The following is a 20,407-nucleotide window of genomic DNA, read 5'->3' on the forward strand; positions in this document are numbered from 1 at the left end:
CTAGTGTCGTACGCTTTTGCGAGGTCAAAAAACACACAGAGCAAATAGTTTTGGCATAAGAAGGACTGCTATATCACCGTCTCCAGTAGAATTACGTTGTCAACAGTAGCACCTGCAACCGCACTGAGAGCAGCTCAGGCAACCTCGTGATTAGAGCAGCCAGGCGTGGCGGCGGTTTACCACACGTCCGAGAGTCTTAGCCGTACACCTAGAGAAGGCTACACTCTGGTCACTGCTAGGGGCACCACGGTCCTTGCCCGGTTTCCGGAATGGAAGTAACGTCGCCTCCTTCCAAGTCGTGAGGTACTGTCCGTCAAACCAGATCTGATTGAAACGAGAAATGAGCTGCCCTTTTGCTTCGTGGTACAGATGACGAAGCACGGAATAACTGATCTCATCAGGTCTTGGAGCAGTGCCTCTGATCGTAGACAAAGCTAATACCAGTTCCCACACGGAGAACAGATTGTTTTAGACTTCCTCATTATGCGATTAGAAATTGAGCTTCCTTATCTCCACAGTCCTATGCAACAACTTAAAAGCACATAGTGACAATAAAAAAGTGTTCAACTAAATCCTGAGCCACGTCTTCTAGCGTGTCCACTGAGACCCCATTACTTCACAAGGCCATAAGAGGGCATGTACTGCCCTCACCTGAAATCTACCTTATCTAGTCACGAAGTTGCATAGTGGAATTGGGCTGATTAATGGAAGTCTTGACTTCTTTCCAGGAAGCCCTGTTCCGGTTTTTTATCACTCGCCTGAAGGTTTCTCGTAGTCTGACGGTGTTTGAAGTTCCACAGAGCTGTTTATTTGGCCCCGATTGCCAATTGGCAGTTGTCGTTCCACCGAGGTACAGGCCATCATCTGAGGTGGTCACTAGACCGAGGGATGGACTCTGCAGCAGTCCGTCGGACCTCACAAGTGATATGTGCCACTGTCTCCTGTGCACAATCCGTTTGTTCAAAAATAGCCTGTTGACTGTACTGCAACCAATTATCCCTTTGTATCGCCCATTTGCGTGGTCCCCCGTCAGCCACCATCCTAGTCGGCAGACGGATCCACACTGGAAAGTGGTCACTAGAATGTAAATCTGGAGCCACTTCCTGTGGTCACAGTAAGAGTGACAGGAGAGGAGTGACATCTTTCACCAATGAAAACAGTCATTCCACTTTTTGCCCTGTCTCCAGTAATATCGTCCTTCCTGTAGAGGTGGTTGTTGTTGTGGTCTTCAGTCCTGAGACTGGTTTGATGCAGCTCTCCATGCTACTCTATCCTGTGCAAGCTTCTTCATCTCCCAGTACCTACTGCAACCTACATCCTTCTGAATCTGCTTAGTGTATTCATCTCTTGGTCTACCTCTACGATTTTTACCCTCCACCCTGCCCTCCAATGCTAAATTTGTGATCCCTTGATGCCTCAAAACATGTCCTACCAACCGATCCCTTCTTCTAGTCAAGTTGTGCCACAAACTTCTCTTCTCCCCAATCCTATTCAATACCTCATTAGTTACGTGATCTACCCACCTTATCTTCAGCATTCTTCTGTAGCACCACATTTCGAAAGCTTCTATTCTCTTCTTGTCCAAACTAGTTATCGTCCATGTTTCACTTCCATACATGGCTACATTCCATGCACATACTTTCAGAAACGACTTCCTGATACTTAAATCTATACTTGATGTTAACAAATTTCTCTTCTTCAGAAACGATTTCCTTGCCATTGCCAGTCTACATTTTATATCCTCTCTACTTCAACCATCATCAGTTATTTTGCTCCCCAAATAGCAAAACTCCTTTACTACTTTAAGTGTCTCATTTCCTAATCTAATTCCCTCAGCATTACCCGACTTAATTCGACTACATTCCATTATCCTCATTTTGCTTTTGTTGATGTTCATCTTATATCCTCCTTTCAAGACACTGTCCATTCCGTTCAACTGCTCTTCCAAGTCCTTTGCTGTCTGACAGAATTACAATGTCATCGGCGAACCTCAAAGTTTTTACTTCTTCTCCATGAATTTTAATACCTACTCCGAATTTTTCTTTTGTTTCCTCTACTGCTTGCTCAATATACAGATTGAATAACATCGGGGAGAGGCTACAACCCTGTCTTACTCCCTTCCCGACCACTGCTTCCCTTTCATGTCCCTCAACTCTTATAACTGCCATCTGGTTTCTATACAAATTGTAAATAGCCTTTCGCTCCCTGTATTTTACCCCTGCCACCTTCAGAATTTGAAAGAGAGTAGTAGAGGTAGTGAACCTGTAATGCAGGTGTGTCAGTGACTTTTATCAGAAAGGGAGATAGCCCACAGATCCGAAGGTTTAACTACCACTTTCTTCGACTTTGAACCTCTTTTTGAAGGACGTTTTTCTCTACTTATGGGAGGAGTTGGTTGCTTGGGTTGAGGGGATGATTAGTAGGCTTCCGATGGTTAGCAGCGGTATGTGGATTAGGTGGTAAGCCCATCAATGGTGACTTCTGAATGACTTCCGTTTCAAGTGTAGCACTTCCCACATAAGTTAACCGACAAGTGCATGTGCTCATACTTTAATCTGTGATCCGAGTTTGAGTGGAGGTTTCACACTTGGTGATTGGCGTCTTAAGGGCTAATGCAAAAGAAATAGTAAAAACAGGAGGTCGCATAGCTTTGAAAGCTTTTCTAACTTCACCGGATGGTATGCTTCCAGCTCCAGCTGATCATCATCATCATCATCATCATCATCATCCTTCTATAGCACCACATCTCCAGCACCTCTAGCCGCCTTCTCTTCCAACTGTCCAAGTTTCACATCCGTGTAGAGCCACGCTCCAAACGAAACCTTTCATGACATGTTTCCTTATTTTCTGATTGACATTGCTGGTGAGTAAGATCCTTCTCCAGTTAAATGCAATTTTGGCCTTTTGTATCCTGGTCGCAATTTCTTTCCGGCTTCTACCATCTCTTGTGATTTTGCTCCCCAGGTAAGTACATTCCTTTATCACTTCCAGCTCCTCTCTTCCCATTCTCATTCTCAGAGGTTCATATTCTGCTCCTGTACTGCATACCATCACTTTAGTCTTTTTCTTGTTTATTCTCATTCCATACTGATTGCATAGAATTTTTTCCATTGTTCTGAGGACTTCCTCTAGATCTTCTTTTGTCTTCGTGACTATAGCAATATCATCTGCATAACGTAGCATGTCTATCTTCTGCCCATTAATTTTGATCCCCACCTCAGCAGTTTCTTGAGCTTTGTCTATAGCTTCCTGGATGTAAGCATTGAATATAAGAGGGAGGGGGGGGGGGGGGGGGAGGAAGAGAGAGAGAGAGAGAGAGAGAGAGAGAGAGAGACCTTTTCTAATATTTGCTTCTGGTCCATGGTGTGACAGTTCCAAATCACTGCCACCTCATTCTTATAGAAACTGAGTATCACACGGATGTCTTTGTACTGTATTCCAATTTTCCTCAGCACTCTGAACATCTCTTGCCAGATAACATTATCAAATGCCTTTGCCCTGTCTACAAAGGCAATATAAGTTGGTTTATGTTTCTGTAATTGCTTTTCGATAATGAGTCTCAGTGCCAGAATCCCCTCCCTTGTTCCCAATCCCCTTCTGAAACCAAACTGATCTTCACTCAGCATATCCTCCACCTTCTCTTCAGAACTATTTTTATGAGAATTTTTGATGTATTGGACTTAGAGTTCGGTACTGTTCACGTTTTGTAGCTGCTTCCTTCTTTGGTATAGGAACAATGATACATTTCTGGAAGTCTGTCGGTATCTCTCCTGTGTTATAGATGGACCTAATAAGTTTAAGCAGCATAATTTTCATGCTGTCAATGAAGATTTATGCACCTAATAATTAAGGCTGCCACGTTTGAAAATATAAAAACTATCAGCTTCCTGTCTTTGTATAATTGTCGACTGAATTATCGATAACAAAATTAGGGAAACTAAAACAGAAATTTTGTTTACCTGGAAAGTGAAGCATACTAATAGTTTTTGACCCTTTAAGTTAACAACCACATTACTATTTTCACAGTTTCAGATCGCTGTTGTTAAATGGATCAATATGAGAAATAAAATTATATTATACAAAAGTAGTGTTTTTGCTGATCAAATATATGCTTTAGATGTGGAATAATCAAACATTTCCACTTAAGTACGAAAGTTCTGAGGAGGCAAGATTCATTACAGCTAGCACACTTGCACCTGCATTGCTGGTGATGAAACTTAGAAATAACAGGCTGCCTACTCACCACAGTGGCCGTGGCGATGACAGGGTGCTGGTTGCCCACGCCGCATTGGCCCAGCTTGTTGTCACCAGCCGCAAACACGGCACCCGTATCTGCAAACAATGTCACCATCTTTACCTCTGCTGAATGCACGAATGCTTTACTGGCTGGTTAAAAAGTGCAACTGGAACGATAATATAAAAAAAAAGTCAGCGAACAATAACTGTTGCACTGCACACAAATGCAAGGTTCCAGAAATGTACGTCAGGATCGGGTTTACGACGCACGCCTGTGCAGTCTTTCGTTTACTCGTAGAGGCCGAGACGACAAATGGAGTCTCCTGAACTGTTTGGTAAACGAGAACAAGAACAATAAAAGACAAAAAATATGCCAAGAAATCTAATTTACATTAAAGAATCATATGAAAATGTCAAATTATAATAGCTATTACTTATTTTATGACAGCTGTTGAGATATTAAGCAGCAAGATATTAAAAAAAATTTAACATTAAATTTAGAAATTAACAGTTTTACAATTACGACCTGCAAATTCTGTTTTTTTTTCTCATCTTTAATATATGTGAAACGTATTATTGCGCTAACTACTGACAACCTTCACTAAACGTAAACAATTTGCACATTAAGTACTTTGGCAACTGTCAGCTTCACCGCAAAATTTTGGTATTTTTATACACACAAGCTTAGTACAGAATCAATAAAATAAAACTGGAGTATTATTTCACATGAATGTGGCAGTCTAAAACACAATAGTGTATACCCATTCTTGTTGTGCAAAGTGTCTTAAGACCAAACTGTGTTGTGCATGTTTCATGTTCAACAAAATAAAAATTAAATATTGCAAGAAAGTGAACCTGAAGAGCATTGTAATATTTACCATCTCTCTCCAAGTTTTAAATTCCATTTTCTCCGACAGTTATTTTTGGGCTTTACACACTTCACCTATCAGACACAAGAAAATCTATATTATACGCAGCAACCTTTAACTACAAGTACAAGCACAGTGAGTTTGTGCAAAATGCAGTACAGTAAAATATACAAACTATGTCACAGGATCTTTTAAAAGGTAGTAAGCACCCTTTACGGCCCTTTCTTCAAATGTGCTCGAATGACAACCTGTGCGAGATGAAATAATATTGAGAATTTAACTGACGGGAGCCTTTTTTTGGACTTTTAGTATTTGAAGGTCAGCACCTGGACATCAATTTCCTAGCAGTATGGTGTTAATTGGTTAAAAGACTGAATTACACTTTTTGAATAAAAACACCACCTTTTGGTGTATGCATACAAAATGCCTTATTGTAACATAAAACATATATACAGCAATAGCACTGTTCAGCATCTAGAAATAAAAAATTATTTTATTTTATGTCTGACATTTTGCATTTTGTACCAAATTTTAATTTACTGTGACTGTCTACCTCCATTTTAATGTGACTGGAAAATAATAATGAAAGCAACAAGAATAAAATAACATTATTTTTATGATTCAATATTTATTAACTAGCATTTCCATTTACACATCAGAATAGCTGGGCCTGTTGAAGTGTCCAGTTCTGGCATACAGGGAGGTGTGCTAGCCTCAGATGGAAGTTCCGCGTGGATTAATGATGGGCAGCCAGTATTTAGGCCAGCCCACATTTCAGTTTGAAGTGCTTTTCCACATCGACCTAGGCAAATACCGGCCCGGTTCCCACATCACGATTCAGGTACAAGATAAGCAAACACTTTGAAATAGGCAGCGCTACATCTGACTGTGCTGTTCCACTAGATGCAGAGAGACAGGACGGGGAGTGGGGGAGCCGGCAGTGGTCGCCATCAGGAGTGACGATCCTGCCATACTAACAATCTGCACACGAGAACAGTCGGTTCTCTGCAAAACTGGAGAAGTACTGTACCAGTACCGACCAGGCCGGAATAAGGGGGCACTGAAAAGGAAAAAGGAACGGACATTTCAATGTGGCTGTTTTGTACCTGACACTGCTCAGAAATAATATAATCCACAATGACGACATTTTGAAGTTTTTTTTTGATAATTGCGTCGTACTCCTTTCGGAAAATGATATACGTACACTGACCTTCAAATCCTACAAATACGAAGAATACTGAAGACAGCCCCTGTGCAAGGCTACCTGGTGAGACGTGTAACTACCATAGTTACTGATCTGCCAGATGAGTACTGCCCCCCCCCCCCCCCCCACACACACACACACACACAACAGACTCACTCTTCTTACCTGTCAGCAGCAGAGTATGGTTCCGCCCACACGCTGCACCGACCACATTCAGGTTCTTCACAGCTTCGATGGGTGTCGGTATATCGCGTCTCACCGTATCCCCGAGACCCAGTTGCCCCTTCTCGTTCCGACCTGTCGGAAACAGAGCGGAGCCAAAAATCAGATGCGTAAGTGAATTTTTCCTTTAGCATTTACGATGCAACAGATTAGTGGTCAGCTGTAGAGCAAGAAATATCTACACTCTGTACTTCAACCACTCAAGAGAACTTTTATTGCAATACTGCCTATGTTACTGAAACACTCAGTATTTTAACCACTTAAGAGAATTTTTTATTGCAATACTGGCTACATTACTGAATGGTTTCTTTAAATTATTATATTACTGACACATTTCAGTTACTATCATTAGAATCCGAACTTAGAACTTGTGAAAACAACTTTCAGTGTCAGCTGCCAACTCCAAAATCTGGAGATTGAAAATCTCCTCCACCAGAATCACAACGGAGTCAAATAACAACTACAGCATGTCATTCCGAATGGAGAAAAATATTCAGATGTAAAAGTAACTTCGCTTGTACCCTAAGGGAGCACTATAGGATGATTACTTTCCACAATATTTATAAACGACACAGTAGTCGAGGCAGAGGAGTTGTGACGGTAGAAAACTTTGGTGAAAAGCAGAAGACCTGCAGAGTATTGACGCTTGGTGTACAGATTCGAAGTTGACATTCAACATAAACAAATTTAGCATATAATACAGAGGCAGAAAGACCCACCTTTCTACGATTACACAATTGCAGATCACTGGAAGCAGTTACATCCACAAAACATCTAGGAATACATATAAGACAAGTTGGCGGCAGCTCCATTATGCTCTGGGAAACTTTCACACAGAAACCCGCAGCTCCAGTGGAGCCTGTGCAAGGCACCATGATGGACAAGGACCACAAACATCACCTCGTGATGATCACATTTCCCAATGGCAGTGACATTTTTCAAAAAGATAATGCGTCAAAACACAAGGCCAGGAATGTGATGGAGTGATTCTAGGAACACGGTGGTGAGTTCCAAATGATGTGCTGGCCCTCCCAACTCGCCATATCTGAACCCAATCGAACAAATCAGGGATATGATTGAACATAGTGTCAAAGCTCATTGGCCCGCACCCTGGAATTTACAGGAACCAGGTGGTGCACGTGTGTGTGTGTGTGTGTGTGTGTGTGTGTGTGTGTGTGTGTGTGCGCGTGCGTGCGTGTGTAAATGGGGTGCCAATTCCCTCCAATAATCAATGGATACCTCATTGCTTCCATGCCACATGTCACCTGTCACCGCTGTTATCCATGCCAAAGGTGGACACACAAGCTATTAGAAAGATGGTCATAATGTTCTGGCTGATCAGTGTAAGCAGTTTTCTTGGTTGCTCTTTCAATGGCACAGTCTCAACCTCTTTCAATTTTTTACTTCAACAGGTGCTCAATTTGGTTATCTAAGTACCAATTCTTTTGGAACACAGCTCACAGATACATCAAGTCTGTGGTGAGGTTCTCATGGTATGAAAAAAGATCGTAGATTACGGACCGCAGTCTTTGGCTGATGGGCTCAAGGCGTGGATATAAAGGTTGTCAGTGTGCATGCACAGGTTTTCCACAACTGCCAACCTCGAGAAGAGGCTGCCAGTGATGACAAACACATACGGAGAGGGGTCTGGAAAACTATCAAAATCAGAAGCCCGATTTAGGCCTTTAAATGCTGTATATCAGATATCCTTAGCGGCTAACGCTATGTACATAGTATTTTTGAACCATTTTTTCTTCTTTGTTTTTCAGCCTATTTTTTCCACAATTGCTGATATACAAGTTGTATAGGTTAAATACAGTATTTTGCAACTGTAATGGAAGTTTTATTAAGACAAACACTTTTCACTTTATTCTAATCAGGATGTATACGAGGACAAGAAAAAAAAATTCTAGATTTTTCATGGATTTCCCATTTAAAAATACACTTTCTCCTGGGTGAAAACACACTTTTTCCGTGTTAAGTGACAGTATACTCCTCCTCGGAACCGTAAAACTTATCAATCCTTTGAATGGTTACGGTATTATACACCGGCGTAGAATTTCGCATTTTGGAAAGATCTTTGATGTGTAGCAACATGTGTGCTGCATACGTTCGTATTACGAAAGTATAAATGTGAGTTCCACTAAACACCACGTTACTTTCTGAAGCATTGAAATTGAGATTGTGATGTTTTTTTGTAAGCCAGTTCTGGCTCATGTCACATGATCTTGTCAGCCAATGACAGCAGATATTCAGAGCATAGAACACGTGATGTAGTCAGCCAATAGTAAAGTAGCGCGTACACACAAATAGGAAAAGTTAATGGTTTAAATTAATACACATAGTGTTGTTCGAAGAAAAGCAAAGTTTTCAAATATAATGAAGATTAATAAGCTGCAAGAGAAGCTTTCGCATATGATGTTGATCTTTTTTGGGCGCGTTACGCTTTCAGATACATCACACAAATGTGCCAGTAAAATTTAATGATGACAAATGTTTGATCTTCTGGGCTCAAAATTTTTTGAAACGTTTGTCCTCAAAGACTTGATTTTTAAATGGGAGTCAAACAATTTGTGATTTAAGAAATTGATGGTACATTCTTGCACATAGTTCATCTTCCGTTAAAGGAAATTTACTTTGAAAGTGATGCTTTTCCAACTAGCATTCGCAATATTTTCCAGTGACCTGTTAGGAATAGGCTTGTTTCAGCAGTTGCCAGAGAGCGCCAGGTAACAGGTGTCACCACGCTTGCACAGCTACGATGACGCAGGAAACCTGTGTGTTCATAAGTGTAAAACATTAAAAGACCTTACATTATGTTATAAAAGAAACAAGACGTCAGAGGATACTCTACGAGCATCGGAATTTCATGAACCATACTAAAACGCATAATTCAGCTTAAAGTGCAGACTCTTATGCCCAGATTCGGACGTAAATTTGCTTGGGGTACCAGTACTGTATTCTCATGTTTGGTTCTTTATTATGGCATAATGCAATAAGTGCTAGAAGATGAAAACGCGCACATTAAACAGTTCGCTTCAAATACACTGATTGCCTCAATGGAAAAGATTAATAAAAGCCAAATTTCTTTAGCAAACTGACAAAAACAACTTCATTGTTCTGCAAGACTATTAATGCTCAACTGTCAGAATGGTGGAAATGAAATAAAATCTGAAAATAATAATATATGTTAACCTTCCGTAATTATGTGAACCTATTTTAATTCACTTGATAGCTCCTGGCCACAGGAATCCGTTTCATTTTCATTTGACGTGAAAGCGATAAAGAGGAAACGACAAAATCATTAAACTTATTAAACACGGGGCATGTTGAGACTATCCACCTCCCCATTACAACTCAGACTGCTGTATGCATCAGCCCCGGATAAACAATATTTTTGAACCACGGCAGTACTAGATAGTGATGGTCCCAGTAGCATATAGCTGCTTGCCGCGACTGCTTACACAGCCAACAGCAAAACATCTGTAGCCAGAAGTCGAAGAAGGTACTACTAATGCGCAACTCAACTGCACATGCACATGACCCGCTCACAACTGCTCAAATGAATCTATGTAAACAGTTGTGACGTCACACTCGTCAAAAAAAGGTTGTTATTATGAAGCATTGCGTAATCTTCCTAATCCTTTGACACATTTTGCTGTTGGCAGACGCTTGTATGATCACTGTGTTTTGTTATTGTATGTGGCGCATTTGCTTTGCAACTTAAGTTTAATTTTCTTTCTTTCTTTTTTTTCCTCTCTCTCATTCATGTTTTATTGCTGCAGTATTATTCTACAGGAGTGGGATACAGTACTATCCTTTGTTGTTGTATCGTTTCTTACCAGTCAAAAATACAAAAATTTAACGAGAAACTAAAATGAAAAAAATTCCTGGAATTCTAAAAAATCTTGAGTTTTTCCCTGATGGAAAAATTTCTGGGTTTTTCCGATCTCCCGGGTCATATACACGCTGCTAATGAATCTTTAGTGGTCAGGTTTTTAGTTCTTTACGCCATTCTTTCTGTTCTTCCACATGTGTGTTAGATTTTAGCGCACAGCACTTTTACCAACACTAAATACATTCATGTTTTTATGTTGTGAAAAACCACTGTCACCTCACCCTTCTGTGTGTTTTGTTAAAATAAAGCAAAACAAAACTGGTCTTAATACAACTTTCATTATAGACGGTATTTAACCTATATAATGCAAGTATTTTTTAACATAAGTAATGTCACAAAATAACTGAAAATTTCATCCACCTATAATAACTTCCAGAACAATTTAAGGAAAGTTAAGGGATACGGCCATTATTGTAGTAGTGTCAGTGTGCTGCATATTATTAATTATGGATAAATAGGTGAAATGCACACCTTGTGGTGTCACCTGATTAGAAAAACTGCAACAGCTTGTTATAAATGCCTAAACCTCGAGACGTCGCTTGGTTCGAAAGCAGTTTTATTCCTATACTTTATTAGTCAAGATATGCAGAACGAAAATTTTTGGCCTCACTCAGAATAATCTATCTTAGTAAGATGTGGTGCCAAACACGTTCGTACACATGTTTACTACATAGTTCGGAAGAATGTCACTGCAATCTATAACACTTTAGAGCAGCATAGATTAGTAAAATGTAAACAGTACCTTCATGTGTATGATATGCTGTCTAAGGTGAATCATCAATGAATGTAACATGTTAACAGATGTGATAGCATGCATTTTATTGTATTTTGTGATTTTTATTATGTAATAGCCATCTGTGGGTGCTACATATATGGACATGGCCATGTGCACAAGGTGCTTTATCAGTGTAAATGTTTCTTTTTGACAATGATTTTTGTAATGTGCCATATTTTATCCACTAACATGACAACTTGGCATGAGGTTCCCACTCACAAAGAACACAATTTCTAACAAAATTTTTGAAGAACTTAAGATGACAGCAAAGTCTGTTGGAACTGGTTGCTGAAAATAAACAAATATTTATGCATCCTTGGTTGTAGAAAGCTTTTTATCAACTAAAACAGGTACCACCTCCTCATTTCTCAACATGAAAGAGTCTCAGATCCATGCCCGACAGAACAGTGCCAGTATCAGGAATATAAGGACCAGTTACAACAGTTGTGAACCATCTTGCCCCTGGAGAGGATACGATGACTATGAAACCCTTCCGAACAATCATTGGATGCATCCTGGCCAGAGGAGAAAATTCATTTGATAACTAGGCCCATACTGCCACATTCTTCCTAAATTTGACTATTTTGTAAACCTCGAATTAACACCGTGTACTCTTTCCACCGATAAAGTTTCATTTCATTTTCTCCTCCTCTGCTGCACGCTTAACTTCTTATGGCAGACAGTACATTTGTTTGTCTGAAATGGAGACAAGAGAGGGATGCTACAAAAGTAGTGAACACACCACACAGTTTATACGCTGTGACTCTTATTAATGTTGAAAAACCTCTGAAGCGATGCTGAGATACGTAATTTAATATAAGACACACGGAGTCTGAAATGCCCGGAAATACACCAAAAGTGGATGACATATGTTGAACGTGTGATGTCACCAGATTATGCACCTCGCCGCACGTGCGGCAAACGCCTATCATTCTGTCAAACCTCATTATTCCGACTCTAGTCGAGCATTCGTGTCGGTAGGGCTCTATGTCCACGTGGGTGACTTTAGCGTGTGGAGCTCAGGTTTTGAGTCTTGTAGACTATTTATTTTTCACTGTCTTAGATAATTACCAGTTTACAATGAGACAAGATTTATTATTTATTTACCTGTTTCACGGTCCATGCTGGTTCACTGCAAAGTACAGTATAACAAAAACGCACAGTTATCAGGTCACAACAAGTAAAAGAATACAAGCTTCAGAACTGCATCATTACCAGTAAATGCCCTGTGTTTTCCTTACTAAATAATGCCTGAAAGTAAAACAAGAAGGGACAAAAGGAAAGAAATAAGAACAGTTTTTACTCGGTTACATCAAGGACAATGATTTAGTAACTTCTATGTATACAACAGATTACATTTCCAAAAAATGTTCGAAATTTGCGCCATTTTCTTGAATTTGCTACTGTATTGCTCAATCATCCCTTCATGCCCTAGCCCAACCACTGCACGACATGAGGTACATCATCTGTTGACAGTCATACGTCCCACATTTCTCATCCATCTTTCAGGTACTTCCCGACACTTCCCTGTGTCTTATATTAAATTACTTGTCTCAGTGTCGTCTACATCACTTCAGTTTTTCAAACATTAATATGAATCACAAAGTATATTCTAACTGTCACGTGGTCACCATTGTAGTGTCACTGAAATGGAGCCTAATGTAGCACTATTATGAAAAACAAAGTAAGAGCTGACATTTCAGGACACCGGTAGTTCATGACGTAAAAGATAGCAAAACAATTGAAGTTATTTTTTCATTTCTCCATTCCAAGCGCCTCGAGTGCTTAAACTTTATTCTGAAACCAGGATCTAAGGGTAAGAGCAGTACAGAACCTAGCAGTTATGAAGGTACAAATTTGCACACATAAATGACATAGCGAATGCAACATCATATGACTCCAAACGACATAACGAGTATGGCTTGAAACAAACACATCAGTGTTATTTTGAGTAATTAAGTGTGGGATGATTTTATATTACAACAGCAACTGCTGGTAGTGTGTTTGGATGATGTTTCGAAGATCTCCCAATGTCAAACAAGATACTGGTAGTGTGTTTGGATGATGTTTTGAAGATCTCTCAATGTCAAACAAGATACTGTGTGTGCATACAAGTTGCAGTGACAGACAGGTGTACACATCTCACAGCTCTACAGTGGATGGTGGGTCACCCTGGAACCGTGAACAGAAGGCCTGACTACGGTTATTACATTCGTAGAATATAATCTAACAAAATAAGTACTTCAGATAATGATCTTATATTAAATAATAACTGAGGATTGATTTTTATATTGGTAACCACTCCAAACATAGTCCAGCACCAGGTTTTAGTTAATAAACTAGAGTTGTCTGTAGACATCTTGTTGGAGTTGGGAGTGAACTGTTAACCTTAAGGGCTGTAATAACTACTTCCTTTAAAGAAAAGTTTGCTAAAAGAGCTACATCTGACAACAAGTTACTAAAAGTTGCAGATAGGCAGACAGATTAAAGTTAGTCAAAAGAAAGATTTGTCTAAACATTATCATACAATCAAAGTTCCTTCCCCATACAGCACATCTGTTCTCTTGTACCATCCAGGTCTCTGGTTGACTAGACTTTTCCAGAATAGATTCCACATGGAAGGAGAAAAGGAGGAGGAGGAAATACTATATACGAACTTTTTCCTCCAATAATAACTACTCTAATATCCAAATTTCTCTACAGTGTTCCATTTTTGTTAGTGCATGTAACTCAAACTTTCCCTTAGTAACTGAAGTACTTGCCTTTAATTGAGTGTCAACTTAGCACCTCCAATTTGCCCATTACTACAAAAAATGAAACAAACAGAGCTATCATATGGGTCGAGCTGTAACAACATTTGGAGGACAGCCTCTCCACTGAGAAACTCACCGAGAGCATAACGTATGGGAAATAAACACGAACCTTCAAATCTGGCTTACCCAAAGCGAGTGCCTGACCCTCTTCTGTGACAATGATATTGTGGGCAGCGTTGCAGCCGGAAGCCACCAGCTTGACGCGGACTCCCGCCAGTGGAGCGAATCTGTGAGGCGACCACAGGTTGCGACCTGAGGCCGGACCCACTTTGCCCGCATTCTTCGGGGCCGTCTTCCGACCGGTCAGGTCCCAGTTCGTGCAGCCGGCAATTAGGAAGGTACCGCCTTCTCGACGCACTGGTGGCACGTCCGTCTGTGGAGGTATCGGTGGTTCTACCTGTAAACACGTGTGCGAGACTTGAAAGTAAACTCTATGCCTTCTAAACGGGGTCAAATATTACATAAGTACGAAGAATTTTGATTACCATAGTGAAAAAAATAAATCACATAACAGTATTTGTCTGTCTGCAGGAACAGGTCTGCCATTCCAGTACAGACTCAAATCCCCACACCACAGCACCGCGGTATCCCATTAGAGAATCCAAAACAACACGGCGCCACCCATCGCTATATCAGAGAATCTTGCAGTAATTCATTTTCTGCATTTGAAATGGAAAAAATGCTGCAACAATCTATTCTCAGCTGGTGGAATTGTACAGCCACAGCACACCAGTGTGTGACAAAGTGGCACAGTGTACACACTTTCAGTGCTGTCAAATGCATCTGAATGATAAAAACAAAGTGGCTGACCACATCTGTGAAGAAGCAGGAATTGCTACAAAAGCACCGTATCACAATCTAGGCAATAGTGGAAAACTTGAAAATGGATCACCGATCAGCCTTTAACATCTCCTACGATGAGGACATACGGCAGTTAGTAAGTGACTTCTTCGCGCAGCAGGACACAGTGTTTTACCAGATGGGTATCTCTGACTCAGTGGACTCAATGCCCATAGTGATTTTACCCCATTGGCATACTGACTCTGGGACCGGACACCATTTGAATGGAAACTTTTTGATCACCCCTTCTAATACTATAACCACGAAAAGAAACAAACCGAGCAGGGTGAATTCAGCACTGCCAATACAAGTGAAGATCCAACTACCGTCAGGCAAGGCGATGCTGTGTGGTTTTTGTGGCTGTTGTCGTGCAGTGCTAATATATCCAACTCTTAACAGTAAGTTTAGAAAATGATTTCAAATTATGTTTACAGTTTGTTGTTAAGTGCTATCATTATCGCACAGTACGTGGATTTAAGGTTGGTTATTTCCACTCTATTTTAAGCAATATTCTTCATGCATCTCAATGTTTATGACATATCTCCTGAACTGTGAATTGCGCAATGATGTAATTTTGCAGGTACATTTAGTGTTATACATAGATACTGTCTGCATAAGTAATAAACTAAAACATGACACCTGTTCTGAAGTTTAGCTGGATGAACAGCAAAAATTCATTGAGCGATAAACTTCTCTGAGTAACCTACGAGAATGCAGCCGGGTAACGCCACCAACAACCACCGGTATTTCGACATGTGACCATGCTGTCATTCTCGAGGCAAAAAATTGCAGGAAGTAAGCACTGTAGTATGCAATTCAAAACTTTGTTTTACAGAACAATTCCATAAACACATTCTCTCTCTCTCTCTCTCTCTCTCTCTCTCTCTCTCTCTCTCTCTCTCTCACGCCACCACAACCAAAGCTGACCAACATAAGAAGTTATTGATAGTGGAAACAACGGAGACAGCAGGATTCCATGCAGAATTTAAGCAGAAACCTCCATCTGTATGTACAAGGTTGGTTACTAAATTCAACTGCTTGCTTACAACACTACCCTAATTACATGTTATGCCAGGTGCCAAGAAAATGTACTGCAATTGCAGATTTGTTCAGTTGTTGTAAGCATGTGCAACACCTAAGCTCAGCGCACCAATCCTGCACGGTCCTGATAGTCTGAACAATATATGAGCAGGGTGGCTGTTCATGCTTGAGGGAGTGGGGTGGGGTGGGGGTGGGGGAGAAAGGTCCCCGACAGTTCCAGGTGTGAGGTGGAAGATGATGTCAGAAGCTGCTGATAAATTAATGGCGAGTGGGACAATGGGTGAGTGGGATACCACAATATTGACTTTTCTTTCCTCTCAACCGATATATACCCACAAAAGCAGTTTTAAAGTTTGATAATTTGTATGGAATAATATTCATATAATTAATGCATTTGAAAAATTAGGTATTTTGAAATATGTAATTTATAAAACTCATTTAAATTACATTTCAATGCTAGGTTAAAGATACGGAATTCCCCAAGATTTTATGAAATTCACTGAGATTTCACGGATTTTTATGTAGTTCCCTGAGAATTCCACGTCTCCAGAAGAACTGCCGCCCTGATATACTACAACTGCAAGGAGTGAGATAGACACCCGCCTTACGCAAACTGAAACTTTCTTAACACAACCTGAAAGGACCCTAATCTTAGATGGAGGTTGGAAAAACATTGCACATTGTATTTCCACAAAATACAATCAATCTTCCAAGCAGTAAAGGGTACAGTTGCAGTTATGTACGTCACATATCTATATTGCGGTCACTGTGTGGCCATTTACTACTCGAAATTAAGGCAGTCACTGGGCACAACTGTTTCTTTACAGGATCAAACCCGATACGACCAATCGTATTGGAAATGTCCCCCGCATAAGGCAAAATGGGTGTAGGCTGTGACCACTCAGTACTGTCACCACTCAACCTGCGCACAGTAGGTCGATAGCGCAACGACATCTTACCCGTCTTTCACTACACCCATTCTGACAAAAGATGACATCAGGATGGGACAACACAGCTGCCGAACTCTCAGGGTCTGAAATGATGTGGACCTTGTAAACCGAGGTACAAAGCACCCTTTCACACTGAGCCAAATAGTGACAACTATCAGCTTGTAGATACAATATAGTGTGAGTAGGTTCCCTACACACAGAATGTCCCAACATACCATCAACCTTCCACCTGACCAACACATCAAGGAGGGGACAGTGGCCATCCTTTCCACCTCCACCATGAAACAAATATTCGGGTGGCTCGAATTCAACTGTCCTAAATAGTGTTCGTATTCTCGCTGCTGTGAGGTCGAGCAACCTAAAATTTTTTTTAAAAACAGGCAAATTTCAAAGCCATTAACTAAGGAACGTTCCTCGATTTCCATTAACAAATTTACAATGACAACGGGCTTCCCATCGCAATTCCCTCTTTCACCTCGCAGTACTTGACACTGAATTAAAGAATATACAGAAGTCAACACTTGCCAAAACAAGTTCGTTAATTCACACCAAACTTGACCTTAATTAACTGTAATGATTCAGACAGAGGAACACGAGTGAAGAGAGAGACTCCTTTATAACATAATAGAATATCAGAGTCATTCAAATGTGCACCCTCTAATGGACATACGAGTTCTGAATTTAATGTCCACACTGACCAACTAGTGGGCTCAATGGAGTAGCAAGGCATTTTGTTACACGATATGTCAGAGCACCAATGTTACTTCACAACTGGATGAAAAGGAATCCCTTCTCTGTGGATCTTTGGAAGGCCATATAATCTAGGCGAAACAGCACAATAAATATTAATACTCTTCATAGTCTGCTTCGACAATGAACTTTTCTTCAGGAGGCTGTTAGTCTCTCTCTCTCAACATTTTTTGTGGGTTCAGCACTGATCCTGTAATACCCTGAATCAGATAGTAATCACTACATGTTTTTAATGTAATCGTGCTCGTCCAGAACAACTGCCGCCAGATCAGCTCTTAGTGAATGTAAAGCAGTGTTTACTGTCTGATACAGTGTATCACAGGATCATAACTGACTCCACAAAAAGTGTCTAGTGGAAGACTAACAGTCCACTGAAGAAAAGTTCCCCATCACAGGAGGGTACTGAGAGTTAATATTTATTTTGCTGTTGCACATAGGTTACACGACCTTCCAAAAATTCAAAAGTTAAGGATTCCTTTTCATCTGCTTGTGGGAAACACTGGTGCTATGGTATATCATGTAGCAAAACAATGTGCTACTCTGTTAAGCCCACTAATTGGTTAGTACAAGCATTACATTAAGAACACAGCATATTTCTTATGTCAATCAGAGACAATATATTTGAACTACTCCGATATTACATTGAGTTTTAAAGTATGTGAACTTTGAATGAAGTCTATGGACTTTTTGCCTTATGCAGGGAGCATTTCCAACAAGATCAGGTTTGATTCTATAGAGGAAACTTGTGCCCAGTAGCTGTATTCATTTCTAGCAGTAAATGGATGCACAGTGACTGCAATCTAGATATGCAATAAACATCATTGCAACCAATTACTGTCCCCTTTACTACTTGAAAGAGTGTGAATGCCATGTCTGGCATGATTAGTCTAATTGGGACTTGTTTTTAATGTTTTAACTTAAATTTCTTGCATTGAGGATAGCTACACGGTGACTGTACTCTAGATATGCAATAAAAATCACTGTGACTGCTCTACTCTTTACTACTCAGAAGACTGGTCATATTTTGCAGAAACATGACATGCAATGTGTTTTCTGAATTGCATCTAAGATTAGGGTGCTTTTAAGTTGCTCTGAAACCCTATCTTTTGGATTCCCTTGAACAGCACTTTACCTTGATAACGACAGAGCACTAACCTATCAATCGGCAGTTGTCGATGACGTTAACTGGTTGCATTTCCGTAAGTTATTTGAACACATTTACATGACAAGAGAAGCTCAGATAAACTTCTTTCTTTTCATCATTATCATCATTTTGTGGTGCAGGAGGAGGGGTGACATTGTGCGCTGCTGGACCCCTCGTCAGCACTGTCACTCTGAGGGAAACTTTGTGCAGATGTTCCCCATAGAATAAAACTAATTTGTGCTCTAAAAGACTCTAGGTTGTACTGAGTTTTCAACAAATGTCATAATTCAAGCATGCCTTTGCCACCCTACATAACAAAACAAGGTATATGTTGAGACTCATATTTAACAACTTATTAATGGTCTTTCAGAAATCTTTAACTGGTTGTGATTTATCAGAAAATAAATCGGGAAAAGGAAAATTGGCATTCTACAGTTCTACACCTATATCTCACAAGCCACCTTAAAATGCCATGTGGTAAGTCCACTAAAGAGACAGCTTACACTACACTCGTTCGTCCTCTGTTAGAATATTGCTGCGCGGTGTGGGGTCCTTACCAGGTGGGATTGACGGAGGACATCGAAAGGGTGCAAAAAAGGGCAGCTCGTTTTGTATTATCACGTAATAGGGAAGAGTGAGTGGCAGATATGTTACCCGAGTTGGGATGGAAGTCATTAAAGCAAAGACGTTTTTCGTCACGGCGAGATCTATTTACGAAATTTCAGTCACCAACTTTCTCTTCCGAATGCGAAAATATTTTGTTGAGCCCAACCTACATAGGTAGGAATGATCATCAAAATAAAATAAGAGAAATCAGAGCTCGAACAGAAAGGTTTAGGTGTTCGTTTTTCCCGCACGCTGTTCGAGAGTGGAATGGTAGAGAGAGAGTATGATTGTGGTTCGATGAACCCTCAGCCAAGCACTTAAATGTGAATTGCAGAGTAATCACGTAGATGTAGATGGTGGGGGTATTCTGTGTACTACTGTCACTTCCCCCATTTCCTACTCCAGATGCATACGGTTTGCGGTACGAACAACTGCTGGTTAAGCCTCGGTGTTGGCTCGAATACCTCAAGAGTGTGGGATCTTCAATCCCAGGTAGGTAGGTTAGAGAGATGAAATGATAATTAAATGGACACCCTAGCTGCGAACAGGTGTTGATGTACTTCATTGGGGACATGTTGAAAATGTGTGCCCCAACCGGGACTCGAACCTGGGATCTCCTGCTTATATGGCAGACGCTCTATCCATCTGACCCACTGCGGGCACAGAGGATAGTGCGTCTGCAGGGACTTATCCCTTGCACGCTCCCCGCGAGATCCACATTCTTAACATGTCCACACCACTACATTCGTAGTGCGCCTAATAGATGTTTGCCCATCATACTCATTACTCGTGGCAGATTAATCTACCAAGTCCCATACGAGTTTGGGCATAGCGTGTGCGTTCGCAAAAGAAGGTCAATGGCCGGGAAGCCATATACTTTAACTATATATGACGATAGTATCTGTTCCCGAAAGAACAGTTACCGTGGATGACCATGCAGCTTTGCTAGAAATGAAATGATAATTAAATGGACACCCTAGCTGCAAACAGGCGTTGATGTATTTCATTGGGGACATATTGAGCGTGGGAGCGTGCAAGGGATAAGTCCCTGCGGGCGCA

The 20,407-nt window shown here is 40.6% G+C and overlaps 1 protein-coding gene across 1 annotated transcript in view; it reads right to left on the bottom strand.

Annotated features, from left to right (window-relative positions):
- LOC124553638 (protein RCC2 homolog) overlaps nucleotides 1-20,407 on the bottom strand; it is an 84,604-nt gene that overhangs the window by 60,799 nt on the left and 3,398 nt on the right. Inside the window, exons 2-4 of the mRNA XM_047127509.1 lie at nucleotides 14,144-14,414; nucleotides 6,475-6,606; nucleotides 4,244-4,332 (exon numbers count right to left, since the gene is read on the bottom strand). Coding sequence (XP_046983465.1) covers nucleotides 4,244-4,332; nucleotides 6,475-6,606; nucleotides 14,144-14,414 — 492 coding nt within the window. The remainder of the gene's footprint in view (nucleotides 1-4,243; nucleotides 4,333-6,474; nucleotides 6,607-14,143; nucleotides 14,415-20,407) is intronic.

Source organism: Schistocerca americana, chromosome 11 (assembly GCF_021461395.2).
Source record: "Schistocerca americana isolate TAMUIC-IGC-003095 chromosome 11, iqSchAmer2.1, whole genome shotgun sequence".
Lineage (NCBI taxonomy): Eukaryota > Metazoa > Arthropoda > Insecta > Orthoptera > Acrididae > Schistocerca > Schistocerca americana.